Here is a 16050-nt window from a genome sequence, read left to right as displayed (position 1 = left end):
CGTCGTGCTTAAAGGTCGTAATGTCGTGCTTAAGGGTCGTGCCGTCGTGCTTGAAGGTCGTAATGTTGTGCTTAAAGGTCGTACCGTTGTGCCTAAGAGGTCGTACCGTCGTGCTCAAGAGGTGAAAGTTAAGTCATTCCAGTGCGTACCTAACACAGAACGGCTTCCCACGTCTTCAGTATTACACCACAACTCCCCCCCCAAGCTGATGACTTTCCCAGTTTAACTCATAATATATTTTTTTTGGGGGTCGAATCAAGCTTAAGCTTGACGCGGATTTAGGGCAATTTAGGCCGACCACAGACAGGCCAGTGATGACGAGGAGACGATCTCCTTAAATGATCGTTACGTAGAGTCAGTTTTCTCCTCCCTCCCCAACACCCCACCCCAGCCCACTCCTTTTAGAATTTCGACTCCTTCGCGATTGGTCCCGTTGTGTCGGGTGGTGAGGGTCGCTTATCTTTCTTATCTACTGGTGGGGAAGAGGGAGGGGGGCTGGTGGGGGTTATATGTCACATCCTGTCTGCCAGCCAGCCAAAACAGCCCCTCATCGCGGTGGCGTCTTGTCATGCTGCCCCGCTGGTGTAGGTTTGTCCGAAAGCGAAAGGAAGAGACAAAAGAAAAGATGGAAAAAGGACAAGGGAAGAAATAAAGGGTAACTGGTCAGGATTAGGAGCGATGCGGTGCACATACATGGAGTGAGATATGTAAGAGGTACACACAAGTGGCACACATACATGCATCGATGGACGCGGGAGTTATACATATGTACATAAACTGAAGTGATATATGTATATATATATATATATATATATATATATATATATATATATATATATATATATATATAGGTAGATAGATAGATAGATAGATAGATAGATAGATAGATAGATACTTGCCTAGCAGTAGCGCTCCCGCCTGTTATGCAGGGGTTCCGGGTTCGATCCTGGCTGTTGGAGGTTTGTATTATATATATATATATATATATATATATATATATATATATATATAAACTTTTTTCACACTTGATCGCCGTTTCCCGCGTTAGCGCCGGGAACAGACGAGGAAAAGCCGCGCACCAGGGCTCGAACCCGCGCTCCCGACACATGTGCAATCCGCATGAAGAAACCCGTTACTCATGGACAGTTGTGAGGTAAAACACTAAGTGAGTGTCGTCGACTTCACAACGCGTCAAATGATTTAGGGCTGGAGACGAGAGGCAGCACCACACGAAGGAGACCTCTTTCCCACCGTAGCTCGGAGCGCAGACCGCACTAACCACACTGGGTCAAGGAGCGTTCATTTTGGGTGGACACGGCGCCTGACGTATACCCAGAGAATCAGAACAGACGGATCGCGTGGGAGGCAGGCGAAGACAGCGCCCTGGTCAGTGTCGGAGCCTTCAGAGAGAGGCACACACACACACACACATGGAGGGACGTGCTTGCTCATGGAAATCACTGACGGGTTGTATTCTCAGCCTGGTGGGGTGTGTATGTTATCTCGACCTTCTGCCCCCTCAGTGTGAAGGAAGACAGACCTGCTCGAGAATGAGACATGCGATATCAGGACCAGAACGCTGTCAGAAGGACGTGGGAGTACATGGGAGGGAGGGCCAGAGGGACGTGGGAGTACATGGGAGGGCCAGGATGACGTGGGAGTACATGAGAGAGAGAGAGAGAGAGAGAGAGAGAGAGAGAGAGAGAGAGAGAGAGAGAGAGAGAGAGAGAGGTCACATGGGATAACGAGCCAGACGACATGTCCCTCCTCACCTTGTAGGATGTGCGTCAACACCTCGCCCGCTACGTATGAGGCAAGACAGACCTGCTTGAATAATAAGGTATGCGACTAGATCGTTGTCGGGAGGACGTGGGAGTATATAATGGAGACAGATAACAGACGACCTGGTGGTCTGTGACGAGGTTATCTGCCCGAGGACAGTAATGGTATCCTAGATTCCAAATTCAGACAAATGGAAGGTAGGATAGTATTTTAAGAAGGCTCCCTTCTCCACCTTATTAATATAGGTAGAGACAGGATAGTGAAACAGAAGGTTCTTTTCCACCCACCATTACATTTGGAGACATGATAGTTAAGCGGAAGGCTCCTCTCCACCCACCGCATCCTCCGGAACATATCATCAGTTAGGAAAATAGCGACGAGGGAACACACTGCAGTACAGAAGGGCGAGTTGTGGTGACTGGAGACTTCTTCAACTGTTCACGAGAGAGAGAAGTAGAGGGATCAAGAAGGTGTGGGTGGAAACGACTACCACCATGATCATCATCAGAGCTACATGTCGATGATCATGATGATGTTAACCTGTTTTTTTTTTTTTTTCCCCGAGGAAAATTGTGAGTTGGAAACATGACTGGACGAGAGACGAAAGAAGTGTCGGGAAGGAGGAGGAGGAGACGTGTCTTGTGAAAGGAGAGCCGCGGACGGATGGCACAAGCTGATTGGTAGGAAAATGCTGCAAGTGTTTAAGAACTTCAAAAGCCTGTACGACAGAAACGCGAGAGGGAGGCGCAAGCCTCCCCTCTTTTATGTATACCTAGGTAATTAAAACCAGGTAATTGCACACACACACACACACACACACACACACACACACACACACACACACACTCACGCACTAGCATAAAAAAGAACCCTCCTTCCCTGCACAGTACAAAGAGATGATAATGGATAGGTTATTACGCAAGAGTGTGGAACACACACACACACACACTCTCTCTCTCTCTCTCTCTCTCTCTCTCTCTCTCTCTCTCTCTCTCTCTCTCTCTCTCTCTCTCTCTCTCTCTCAGCGCTGCACGTGGAGGTGATTACGAATAGGGCAACTTTCAAGTTCTGCCTCTCTGTAGGTAGTGCACGAAAAAAAAAGAAAAAAAAAGAAGCCTTCAGCTTGCAAGATGCGTAAACTTACAAGGCAGAAACTATACGAAAGATTCCCGAGAATCATCGGTCGTGTGAGTATAGGAGGAGATGAATCACTTGTGGACCCTCCGCCCTTGCCAGGGCCTCGCCCTCCCAGGCCATCCTTTGTATGCCTTACCCCATGCACGTCCGGCGACCCCTCCCTCCTTAGTCTCCCGCCCAGCCCACTCCTACCAGGAACAGCCCTAGCCTAGCCTTGCCTTAGTCAAGCCCATCCCTGCTTTAAATGGCCTTGTTTTAGCCTAGCCTTGCCTTAGTCAAGCCTATCCCTGCCTTAAATGGCCTTGTATTAGCCTAGCTGTGCCTTAGTCAAGCCTATCCCTGCTTTAAATGGCATTGTTTTAGCCTAGCCTTGCCTTAGTCAAGCCTATCCCTGCTTTAAATGGCCTTGTTTTAGCCTAGCCGTGCCTTAGTCAAGCCTATCCCTGCTTTAAATGGCATTGTTTTAGCCTAGCCTTGCCTTAGTCAAGCCTATCCCTGCTTTAAATGGCATTGTTTTAGCCGAGCCTTGTCTTAGTCAAGCCTATCCCTGCCTTAAATGGCCTTGTATTAGCCTAGCCTTGCCTTAGTCAAGCCTATCCCTGCTTTGAATGGCATTGTTTTAGCCTAGCAGTGCCATTCCTATCCGACCCTTAGCAGTAACCTATTCACGTCTTAACCTAACCTAGCAGCGTCCTAGCCTTGCCCCGGTTCAACCTAAGCTCTGTCTTGCCTAACCCCAGCCCTAGCCTAGCCCCAGCCTATCACAACCCCATCCTAGCTATATAACCCTCGCCTTAGCCTAGCCCCTACCTAACCTTCTCTTGATCAGTACCAACTGTAACATGATAACATCATCTCTCTCTCTCTCTCTCTCTCTCTCTCTCTCTCTCTCTCTCTCTCTCTCTCTCTCTCTCTCTCTCTCACACACACACACACACACGCACGCACGCACACACACACTGCACATGTCATCCCAGATGTTGCGTGTTTCAAGTTTTGATCTGAACCATCTGCCTGACACTCTGTGGCATGGCTTTCACCGAGCCCGTGAAGTATGTATGTGTGGGTGTGTGAGTGTGTGAGTGTGTGTGTGTGTGTGTGTGTGTGTGTGTGTGTGTGTGTGTGTGTGTGTGTGTGTGTGTGCAATTATTCTACAGTACTCGTGGACCCCCAATCTCATGAACTCTCTGCGCCATGAAGTAGCTTTTTACACATTCCCATCATGCCAGCAATGTACAGTTTCCTTGTTGAGTGTATTCCAGCCATCCGCCATCCTTACCCAAAACCAGCGCTTCTAGATCGTCTCTCTTTTCTTTTAACAAGATTCTTTTCATGGCTCTGGTTCTTAGGACGATCTGTTCACCGTCGTCCAATTGATTCATTCAGAGACATAAAGGCTGTCGTCAGGTCTCCCTTCACTCTGTTCTCTCCGTGGTGGACAGATTTTTTTTTTAGCCCCCAGCCATTCGTCGTAGCTCGGCTGTGTTAACTCATGTGCCATCTTGGTTCCCTTCCTCCGGACCCTTCTCAGTTGTGCTTCTTTGAATGCGGTGACCAGCCGCCAGGCTTGAGGCATGATCCAGTTTTTGGTCTAATGTTACGTTATGAATGGCTTTTGCTGAACGTTTCCAGGCCACGTAAAGGAATAACTCCCTGGATCTCCTTCATACATCAACTCCTGCAGCTCATTTCCCGCAAGATGATGGCAGCAAGGCCACTTGTCCCCTGCGTCCCATCTTCATTTACATTGCTCTTGGATTGAATTTCATCAACCGTTTATCAGACCAGCTTTGGAGTTTCTCCAGGTCTCCCTGTAATGCGATCATCACCCACCTCATGAATCCGGCCGATTATTTACATACACCGAGAATAACACTGGGTCCAAGACCCAGCCTTGCGGCACCACTCTGTGGTGCCCTCAGCCATGGACGGGAACTCTCCCTCTTAACCCACGCATCGTTTGCTAACCTTCCACTGACGTGAACCGTACATCCAGTGCTGGCGGGGTGCCTGCCTCTTCTCCTGACCTGTAGAGATCAAGCGTCTTTTTAATACCCGAATGTGTTTTGATTTTTTCCCCCCTCCCGTTTGGTGGTCATAACACGACACGGCCTACATGACCCTGGCAGGTGATAGGCCTCAAGCCCAAATAACCAACCAATCAATTAGCTTTCCCTTTCCGGGATTCGAATCCGTTTCTTGTAAGATTCGTGGGTCACAATGTTATCCGCTGCACCACAGTGTGTGTGTGTGTGTGTGTGTGTGTGTGTGTGTGTGTGTGTGTGTGTGTGCCTCACTAAACCTAGGGTGGTGTGGTGACGTCTTCCCTCGGTGTGTGTGTGTGTGTGTGTGTGTGTGTGTGTGTGTGTACCTGGTCACCCACCCCCCACCCTAAGACAACACGGGATGCCCCTGTGTACAATATCACAATAACGTATTATTTAGGACAGGCATCCGGCGTGATCTGTCTTGTGTCTAGGGTTTTGGTGTCCTTGTCATTAATAACTGTCTTACGGGATAAGTGCTTTTTTTTTTTTTTACACTCGTGTTGCTCCGTCTCTCATAACCTTGTATATATATAAACTACGTCTTTATTCTTATGTGTGTACACACACACACACACACACACACACACACACACACACACATACACACACACACACACACACACACACCCTAGCCAAAGCCATGGTCCTAACTACGGCGGTTGAGAACGAATATGTGAGTTAGGAAAGGGTCCCACTGCCCTGTCCAAGGATTCGACCCCAAAGGGGCCCAAACACTCCCGGAATGCCCCGTGCTGACTCATGGTCAGTAACGCTAACCACTACACCACGAAGCCCCGTATGTGTGTGTGTGTGTGTGTGTGTGTGTGTGTGTGTGTGTGTGTGTGTGAAAGACCAATGCAATACCTGCAGGTTTCATCCATACATAAGGGCTTCGTCTGTCGCGAATTACGGATGTCGACAGTCTCGTGTCCTGAGGTGTGATGATGATGATGGTTCACGGGATTTGGTCGGTGTTCCCCGCCTCCTGCAGGAGGCGCTGCCCGTCATTCAAAGCCCCAGACTAGAGCGAGGTCTTGTCACATGGTTTGTGATGCTGGTAACTCTGCGGCTGTTACTGTCCTTGTTTCAGCAATTGGGAGGTGGTGGGGTGTGTCCTTGCGTCCAGTACGTGTTTATACATTCATTTGCACGGCAATGTGTGTGTGTGTGTGTGTGTGTGTGTGTGTGTGTGTGTGTGTGTGTGTGTGTGGTGGGGGACCGGTTAGCGAGTGCGTTTCTGGAGAGAGTGCGTCGGTTGACTTTAAAGAGTGGTCGAGTGCGTTCAGAGCGCTTTCGTGGACCTTGAGCTTGAAGCAGATGTGGCGAGAGTGCGTCGGCTGACTCCAAGACAGAAGCGAGTGTGTGGGAATGAGTGCGTCGATGGACTGATAAGACTGGTAATAGTCACCCTTGACTTGTGGAGTGCGTCGGGTCGGCCAGGGTAGGAGACAACGCCACGCCACGCCCGGAGATGCCCCACCGGACAGAGGAGACGTGGGCAGGAGACGACAGCGCCATGACCTAGGAGACATTGCCTGACGCAGAGGATTCCCCACATCGCCTCAACGTTGCCCCTCTCAGGAAGTGGCTTGTGAGTCGGACCACGACCTCCTGCGCGACGGCACAAACATCCTCTGGCTGAATGGGGGGCGGGACTTCTTGTACGTGTTCTACCACAGGGCGGCGTACGTGGCACGTGCTTATATGCGAGGAAGGGAGGTGAGAGAGAGAGAGAGAGAGAGAGAGAGAGAGAGAGAGAGAGAGAGAGAGAGAGAGAGAGAGAGAGTAGTTGAAGGTATGTAAAAGTGATTGGTGAGGTCCTCGGTGGACCGAGGGAGGAGGTCAGAGATTCGACGGAGCCCTTGCTAGCCCAGAGAGCAGGTCAGGGATTGGTCAAGATCCTTTCAGTCGCTCAGAGCAGCTCAGGGATTGGCCGAGATTCGCTAAGCGATTGGTCGGCCACCTCACTGCTCAGCGACACGCCCTTGGACGCGCGCCCCGCTGCCCAAGGATTTCCCAGCGTGTCTTGAACATTATCATCATTAAAGTTTATAGGACAGAAACTGATATAGTGTTACATCATTTACATGGTACGACAGCTCATGCTCAATAAGGTGCAGGAGCGTAGTCAAAGGGGCTAGTCACAACCACCCGGTATGGGTGATAATTGTTTAAAGTGGTCACAGTAATACAGAATGCACAAGACGAAGATAACATCAGCACTTAGAAAAAAAATTCATGTAGGATTAAGGAACATGGGAGAATTGATAGGAATTTTCCCCTTTCATGACCACGCCAGTTTCTTGGTTCTTAAGTCCTTGATGTAGACGTGAACAGTCCAGGGAGGGGAGGAGTGTTGTGAGTCGGGATTTGAAACCATATGAACACACAACAGACGCAATCAGACACACAGACAGACCGACCCCAACGCACGACAGACTCGCACGAACCTAGCGGACATCCCTACAAACAGAACAAAACAGTGGACGTTATAGATTCACGAACTTACACACACACACACACACACACACACACACACACACGATTACACAGACTCATGAAATACAAACGGGACCAACAGACGAGCCTGAAAATAAATGAATAGATACAGAGAGAACGCAAGAACTGACTGCAGCAAGAGCATGGAGAGGGAACACACACGCAATGGACAGAACTCTCCCACGAACAGCTTGACAAGGGACGAAATAGAGCGAGAGTGAATCTTTAATCAAGCAAACCACTTTCAAACGATCCTTTCCTTACCCCCCCACAAAGTCAAACAACAACAACAACAACAACCCCTCCCTCCTCCCCCCCACACTTCCTTCCCCACTAAAACCCACATCAGCTTCTGGCTATTACTGGGAAAATGTCGTCACGGTAGAATGAATGAGCGGTTGCAGGAATCGAAGGGGGGGTCACGTCCGCTCAACGGGATGGGGGTTTCTGGACACGAGTGTGGCTTCTGGCCACACGAAGGGAAGGACTTACCGTAAGACCAGCATCGGTGCTGCTCCTCCTCCTCCTCCTCCTTCGCCGTCGCCTGCCTGCCCACCGCACTGCACCGTGGGAGGCAACACGCCCTCCCGGTGTTGGCACCGACAGGTTAACGATAACTCACTCCCGTGTAAGACGCTCTCCTTAAAGCGTCATTTTACCCGCTTTTCACGTAACCGCTTATTTCATCGTGATTTTGAAACTCTTCCGTTTATTTTCTTTTGTTATCGTTTGAATTGTAAAAGCCTAGGGTTAGATTCGTGAAAGACTAAGTGGTATTAAAGGTCGTGCCTCATGCTGGCCCCAAGATAAGCGGGAGCTGATAACTCGGGGTTAAAACAGGCGTCACATCTCGCCGCCATCTTTGCTATCACCCGGGTGTTCGAACGTCGTGCCGGTGGCTTTGGCTTTGCACGGACAGTGAGGGTAAATTCCCGAGCATGTCCCTCGTATTCCCTGTGTCTCATCATTGCTGTCAACACTTCAGGTAGATGAGGCTCAGTTGAAAGATCATTTCGTATCAGTGTATTCTGATTTCGCGAACTCTGAAACATCGCCTGAGACAATATTGGTACATAGAATACAGACCGCGGATTTCGCGAGGTTTACATCCATCTATTTGGCGAGGCTTGACCATTGGAAGTACAGTCTTGCCAAAAGGACTAGTACTTCGAAAAGAACCTACATTTTCCTGCTGCTGTAAGTGGCGCACCCATGAGGGGTGCGTGGGTCTTTGGGAAGGTCCTAAGTAACGCCAGGACTCTTTCGTGGCAATTGTCTTCTGGGTAATCATCGACCAACCCCTAGGGTGTGGATGAACAGCTGGGTTGACTGTGGACCGACTGCCGCGACCAGGTTTCGAACCTCCGCGGTCAGTCTTGGGCGGTCCGTGAATGCGTCACGGTCAGGAACGCCCACCGCTACACTATAGATAGATCAATAGATAGATAGATAGATAGATAGATAGATAGATATACCGTATATATGAGAGGGAGGTTATATTCTTAGGTATGTGATGTGGCGATAGGAAAGATAAGCGTTATCAAGGTTAAGATATCCAGAAGGGATCAGGATGAATTATCAATAAGCCCTTCAGATCACATAAGCTGATAAGCCTCACATTCCTGTACGAGGGTCGTTCTACGTCTCTCTCTCTCTCTCTCTCTCTCTCTCTCTCTCTCTCTCTCTCTCTCTATCCCCCACCACCACCAGAAAACTAATGATAATGATAGTGATAATAATAATAATAATAATGATAATGATAATGATAATAATAATGATAATGATAGTGATAATAATATTGATAATAATGATAATGATAATAATGATAATAATAATAATAATAATAATAATAATAATAATAATAATAATAATAACAATAATAATAATGAGAATGATAATGTGAGCAGCATTATTGGTAGAGGCTTGAGAGAGAGAGAGAGAGAGAGAGAGAGAGAGAGAGAGAGAGAGAGAGAGAGAGAGAGAGAGAGAGTATTATTTACAAGACTTCTGCCGAGAGGCAGGTGTAACGCGTAACGCTGGGATATCTAGTGTTACAGGGAACGAGTCATGTGAGTTACATGATGTGTGTGTGTGTGTGTGAGAGCGAGAGAGATAGAAGATTACCACAGGCGCCCGCGCGGCACCCTTTTGGCTTACCTCAAGGGTGGGAATTACTGTCGCCTTTTTTTCTTCTTAACCCTCGACACAAACAGGACTTGAGGAGGACAACAGCGAAGGTTCTCTCATTATAACCCAGACACGTGGACGACCGGGGGAGGAGGGGGTGCCCCCCTCTCTCTCTCTCTCTCTCTCGTCGGGGAAGGGGAAAGAGTGAGAAAGAGGCATCAGAGCTGACGTGCAGGAGGGTTCGCTGTGTCGGGTCGAGTTTCGACACATCGGGGGAAATGAGTTCAATTCTTTGCCTTCTTCTGGACCGACACGGCGTTGCGACTGGCTGGTCTGTGCCCCGTAATTACCCCCGGCCTATTCAGACGTGCCCCCAATCCCCCTCCCATGCCCCATGCCCCATCCCGTGAGCGGTAGCGCAATAAAGGATGGCAGAGGTCACCAAAGGGCGTGAGGAGGCTCTTACGATGCTCTGTCTGACCTACGCTTAAGTCGGGTCAAAGGGCCAAGGATATAATCTCGCGTCGTGGTTCACGAAGCGGCTTCGGTCGCAAGGAGGACCCACTCCACAAACCTCACCTCTCTCGTGCTCAGATGTCCTAACGTTGTGTTCAAAGGACGTCGGTCGCAAGTTCTAGGTACGAGAGACGTAAGTAACGTGGCGTGATAAATGAATGTGGGACGAGAGTCGGGAGAGAGATAACAGGAGGTAGAGCGCGCTATAATTATACAGTATCACATGACGCTCACTTCAACATATTTCATGAACACTTTCACCTACACACACACACACACACACACACACACACACACACACACACACACACAGGTCGAGACCTGAGGCAACGCTGGCTTTCAAATAAGGTAAAATCTTACATTTAAAAATTCTTCAGCATTTTTTTTCTTTTTTAGGGGAGGGATGAAATTTCATTTGAGTAATGTCATTTACAGGAATGCCACTACGGAGTTACTGAATATTTCGCTTGTATACCACATATTTAGGTTGGTTTGTGTGTATGTGTGTGTGTGTGTGTGTGTGTGTGTGTGTGTGTGTGTGTGTGTGTGTGTGTGTGTAGTAAAGACTTGATTTAAAATTATAATCAGGGTTGAGACGGGACAACAAGAGCGTAAAACGTGTCCTCGTAACACATATAACACACACACACACACACATAAACACACACACACACACACACACACAAACACACACACACACACACACACACAGCTTCGAGACAGCGCTACGGTCAGACGCAGGGAAATGATGGACCACCCCTTTTTGTAGCCACGACGAGACTGTCCTGTCCTGTTGTCCGCTGGAGGTGGCCCAGTCCTCGACGGTTTGTGTGACTTTGTTCACCCACACGTGTGACCATAAACCAGGCTTATTGGAAGAGCTACACGAACGGATAAGGCGAGATACACCAAGATTCGAGAGGATATGAATGTTAGCGTTCCTTACCCATGACGCATTCACGAGCCGCCCGAGGCCGAGTGTATAGGTTCGACTTCTGGTTGCGGCAGTCGGTCCACAGTCAACCCGGTCGTTCATCCATATATATATATATATATATATATATATATATATATATATATATATATATATATATATATATATATATATATATATATATATATATAAGTCTTTCTCCCTCATGGAAACAATTATCCTGTTAATCGTAATGAGCGTTTCAGATGCGCGTGAGAGCGAGTTGGGTCAACATTTGCAATAACCCCCGCCCCCGCCCCACTCATCCCCCACCCCACCCCCCAACTCTTCCCCCTACCCTCCTGGGGGCTGCTGAGTACCGCTCCGGGCGCCAGGTCTGCTGCTGCAGGAGTGGTGGGGAGCTGACACTTGGCTGGGAGGGCGTCAGGAAGTGAATCAAATCTTTAATGTCAGCGGTGATAACCCCATCAACATGACGGTGCACAACACCCCCCTTGGAGCAAGACTGTGTGACTCTCGAGCGCGACGGTGCGGCTGTGAGCGCGACGGTGCGGGTGTGAGCGCGACGGTACGGCTGTGAGCGCGACGGTGCGGCTGTGAGCGCGACGGTACGGCTGTGAGCGCGACGGTGCGGCTGTGAGCCGCGACGGTACGGCTGTGAGCGCGACGGTACGGCTGTGAGCGCGACGGTGCGGCTGTGAGCGTGACGGTACGGCTGTGAGCGCGACGGTACAGCTGTGAGCGCGACGGTGCGGCTGTGAGCGCGACGGTACGGCTGTGAGCGCGACGATGCGGCTCGCGACGGTACAGCTGTGAGCGCGACGGTACGGCTGTGAGCGCGACGGTACAGCCCCTGAACATGGCAAATGTGACCCTTGAGCACCACGATACAGCCCCCTGAACACGACGCATTACCCTTGAACACGACCGTCACAGCCATTGAATAGACGGTCTGTGCGGCCCTTTAGCACGACGCTACGACCCTTAGATCTTTTGACCTGACCCTTTGTAGGGGTCAGGTCAAATGCAAGTCCACTTTGAAGTATAGGTCGACTTGACCCGGTACGACGTGTGTGTGTGTGTGTGTGTGTGTGTGTGTGTGTGTGTGTGTGTGTGTGTGTGTGTGGACGATTGTTTTGTATGACATTTTTTTTCTTTTTCACTGGAAAAATTCTGGACAGTGTTTCTTAATCAGGGTCAAGACCAACGGATGTGTATCTAGCTGTATTCCTGTGCGGAAACAGGATGGGGTTTTACAAAGACGTTAGCTTGTGTGTGTGTGTGTGTGTGTGTGTGTGTGTGTGTGTGTGTGTGTGTGTTTGTGTGCGTGTACAACACCGGACGTGATGGTCGTTGATGAGTTAAGAAAAATCTTAACAGTCATGAGTCACATTCGTATTCTAGCCACAGCTAAGCCGCCTCCCAGTAAGATCTCTCCGTGGTATCCACGGACCACATCGTATGCCTTGGTTGAGGCCATTGATACCACGTAACCCCCCCCCCCCCCCCCCCCCGTATACCACGTTGCTCCATTTCGCTCTATCCCACGCACGCCTGACACCCTCCTGCATGTTTGATAACTCAAAGCATCTTTCACTCCATCTTTCCTGCGCAGTTAAAACCGTATATAATTCGTGTACTGCGCTGTAAAAACCGTAAATAACTCGTATACTGCGCAGTAAAAACCGTAAATAATTCGTAAACTGCGCAGTAAAAACCGTAAATAACTCGTATATTGCGCTGTAAAAACTGCCTGGGTTGTTTTCCACCCATTATCCTCAGTCGCTGAGATAATGATGAATGAACCCTCGTGGTTGTTGGATATAACGCTTGAATGAATATTAAATCGGCCTAGTTGGAAATTCACTTTTACATGCATGTCCACTTAAGGTTTGACTCCACAAATGCAAACGGAAGTGCGGTGTGAAAGATATTTTACACACACACACACACACACACACACACACACGAATGCTCTTTAGCTTGTAAATGTAATTGATTTGTACTCTATGATTTTGCATTAAGAAGATGGTGAACAAGAGGACAAACAAGTTTACCTAACGACCGGTCGTACGACATGCCATCGCGGAATTATATAGTTTATCATTCCTAATAACATGCGGCTGATGAAAAGAATACGGGAAACGACGGCCACTGTGCTTGCGTCAATTGCTGGTAACCAATCATTAGGCGGGAATATCGTGACGCGCAGCAATCGCTCAGCCAATAGGAGCGACTCGTCGCCACGGGGTCCCTTCCAGCTAAAAAGAACAAATGACAGGATACTTGACCCCGTTCGTTGAAGACAAATGATTAATTACATTAATTATAATGATAACGCGTCCTGTTAAGTTAGCTTACATTTTTTTTTAACTGCCTTTTGACGAGTCCTTGACAAGTTAGGTTGTGTCGAGTATTGGGTCAAATTACCACCATTATGAATGTTGGTAACTCTTTATTTTCTTGTTTTTTTCTGCACGCCAGCTTCACGCTAGACATATTAATATTTCCTACACGTGAAGGGTTGGTCCAGTGGTCGAGTGGAGGATTAGGTTGTGAGGAAGGAAAAATATTACAGGTGGCAATTCTTTCTACTGGAAAGTGAGTCAAGTGCAAATCCGCTGACATTTTCTCTAGACACCAATTCATGTGAATATTACCTTACAATGTTCTTGGGCATTATCTTCCATATATTTTCTATGATAGACTTATTAACTGTATTTTGTTTTGGATTTAGAATTTGTTTTCTCTATTATCCGATGTGATGTAAGCGTGAGATAAACTTTATATACGCGCTTCGGTTCACTCGCACATGCGCTGTTTGGCGCCTTCGCCTTCGTCCCAAGCGCAAAAGGAGAGTCGTGTCACTGCTGTATACATGTCAAAGTGGTAATTATACACCATCCTCAGACAAAAAAAAATCAAAGTACGATACTTTTGCTGAAAATACGATAATTTTGACCTGCGTGGCACGATGATTTGGCTGAAAGGACGTGGCAACGCTGTTCTTGTCTGTGATGCTCCGTGCTTGAATTATCGCCTAACCATTGTTTTCAGATAATTGGACTGAGATTTTTTTTTTAAGACGATTCACTCATTTACGCGACACAAATTTGTGCCTTTGTCTCCAAGGAAATAGTATCACGATTTGATCAGTAATGCGACATGAACTTGTGTATTTGTTTCCAGTGAGGTACCGTCTGCCACACAAAGTTTCTTTGATGCCCCCTTTTTTTTTTGGAATAAAGCGCAGAAATTGAGGTCTGCACCATAACTTGCTACAAGGTCTGTATAGAATGAATAGGAGTACACGGAAAGGAACTCTCTTTCGTTGGTGATTGATTGCTGTTGCGTCATGGTGAATGTTGCCTACCACCCACCTGACATACGCCTGAATCTTGCGTCACGGTGATTGTTGCCCACCACCCACCTGACATACGCCTGAATCTTGCGTCACGGTGAATGTTGCCTACCACCCACCTGACATACGCCTGAATCTTGCGTCACGGTGAATGTTGCCCACCACCCACCTGACATACGCCTGAACCTTGCGTCACGGTGAATGTTGCCTACCACCCACCTGACATACGCCTGAATCTTGCGTCACGGTGAATGTTGCCCACCACCCACCTGACATACGCCTGAATCTTGCGTCATGGTGAATGTTGCCCACCACCCACCTGACATACGCCTGAATCTTGCGTCACGGTGAATGGTGCCCCCATCCATCTTTATCCCACCTGACATACGCCTGAGTGCTGCGTCATGGTGAATGGTGCCCCCATCCATCCTTACCTCCCCTTAAGCAGTAATGCGTCATGGTGGCCTGCCTCCCTTACAGCTTATTGTCATGCTGGGAATGATTTCAAGCACGGATCTCACAATCCACCAACATTCTCTATTGTCAAGCCTTACTGGTTGAATGAAGCAGACACTGTGTGTGTGTGTGTGTGTGTGTGTGTGTGTGTGTGTGTGTGTGTGTACATGACAGTTGCCATGTTCATATACATGCCACCTATAGCCTATGTACATCAGGACTATCCCAGCCATTACATACATGTACGTCTTAGACTTCACCATTACGTGTACGTCGTAAGACAGACGACGGATGGCTGGCTGGCTGGTTTTTGATCTGTGCCGGTAACAACCGGGCAAAAAAAATAAAAAGAGTGTACAATAATCCCATGAGACCAGTGTAAGAGAGAGAGAGAGAGAGAGAGAGAGAGAGAGAGAGAGAGAGAGAGAGAGAGAGAGAGAGAGAGAGAGAGAGAGAGTGTGTGGGGTGGCATGTGTAAGCCTGGCCATTGGCGGGCCAGGCTTGGCCACGTTCTGGTCCACTTATGAATGTCACGTGGGGCGAGAGTTACGATAGCGGGTTGGGAGGGGGAGGGTGAAGTCAACAAGAGGAGGTCCTCCCCACCCACGCCCCCACCGCTGCTCGCTACCACCACATGTGAAGGTGATCCCCATCCCCCCATACCCCCCCAACCTAAGGCCTGGACGCCGTTTTCTCTCACTGTACGTGCGTGGTCGTGTACGTCGTCGTGCGTGTGTGTATTGACCGCCGTACACCGTACGATGATCGTCCGTTCCGTCTGTTGAGCATATGAGCGTTTCAGCGGCGCGTACGATCGTGCGTTCGTCCTTCGCGTACGGGAACCAGCCGTGACGCCCATACGTCCAAGGAGGGGGCACCTCTCCCGCACGCCAACCCTCCACCCACCCCACTAGTACTCACACACACACACATACACACACACACACACACACACACACACACACACGAGGAACTTCTCCTGACCCACTCCAGTGACATCCTTCCTCACAAAGAACACAACAAAAGAGAAAAAAAAGAACAAAAGAAAAACAGTCATAAGCCAAGCGAACCCCCCCCCCCCCACGATGTAGGATAGTCACGCAAGACCTACACACACACACACACACACACACACACACACACACACACACACACACACACAAAATCCTAATGAATCCACTGCTTCCTCA

The 16050-nt window shown here is 48.8% G+C and overlaps 2 protein-coding genes across 4 annotated transcripts in view; one reads left to right on the top strand and one right to left on the bottom strand.

Moving 5' to 3' along the window:
- Positions 1-16050, top strand: part of LOC139766330 (uncharacterized) — a 194230-nt gene that overhangs the window by 124758 nt on the left and 53422 nt on the right. The gene's annotated exons all lie outside the window — the stretch shown is intronic.
- LOC139766322 (polyunsaturated fatty acid 5-lipoxygenase-like) overlaps positions 1-16050 on the bottom strand; it is an 89392-nt gene that overhangs the window by 54930 nt on the left and 18412 nt on the right. The window contains exon 1 of one of the 2 annotated variants that reach the window (XM_071694812.1): positions 7959-8111. The exons of the other annotated variant lie outside the window; for it this stretch is intronic. Coding sequence (XP_071550913.1) covers positions 7959-7972 — 14 coding nt within the window. The 5' untranslated portion in view covers positions 7973-8111. Of the gene's footprint in view, positions 1-7958; positions 8112-16050 lie in introns of those variants that run through there. 2 annotated transcript variants of the gene reach the window in all.

Source organism: Panulirus ornatus, chromosome 57 (genome assembly GCF_036320965.1).
Source record: "Panulirus ornatus isolate Po-2019 chromosome 57, ASM3632096v1, whole genome shotgun sequence".
Classification (NCBI taxonomy): domain Eukaryota; kingdom Metazoa; phylum Arthropoda; class Malacostraca; order Decapoda; family Palinuridae; genus Panulirus; species Panulirus ornatus.
Note: the sequence above shows the minus strand (reverse complement) of the source record. Positions and strands in the feature narration are given on the sequence as shown.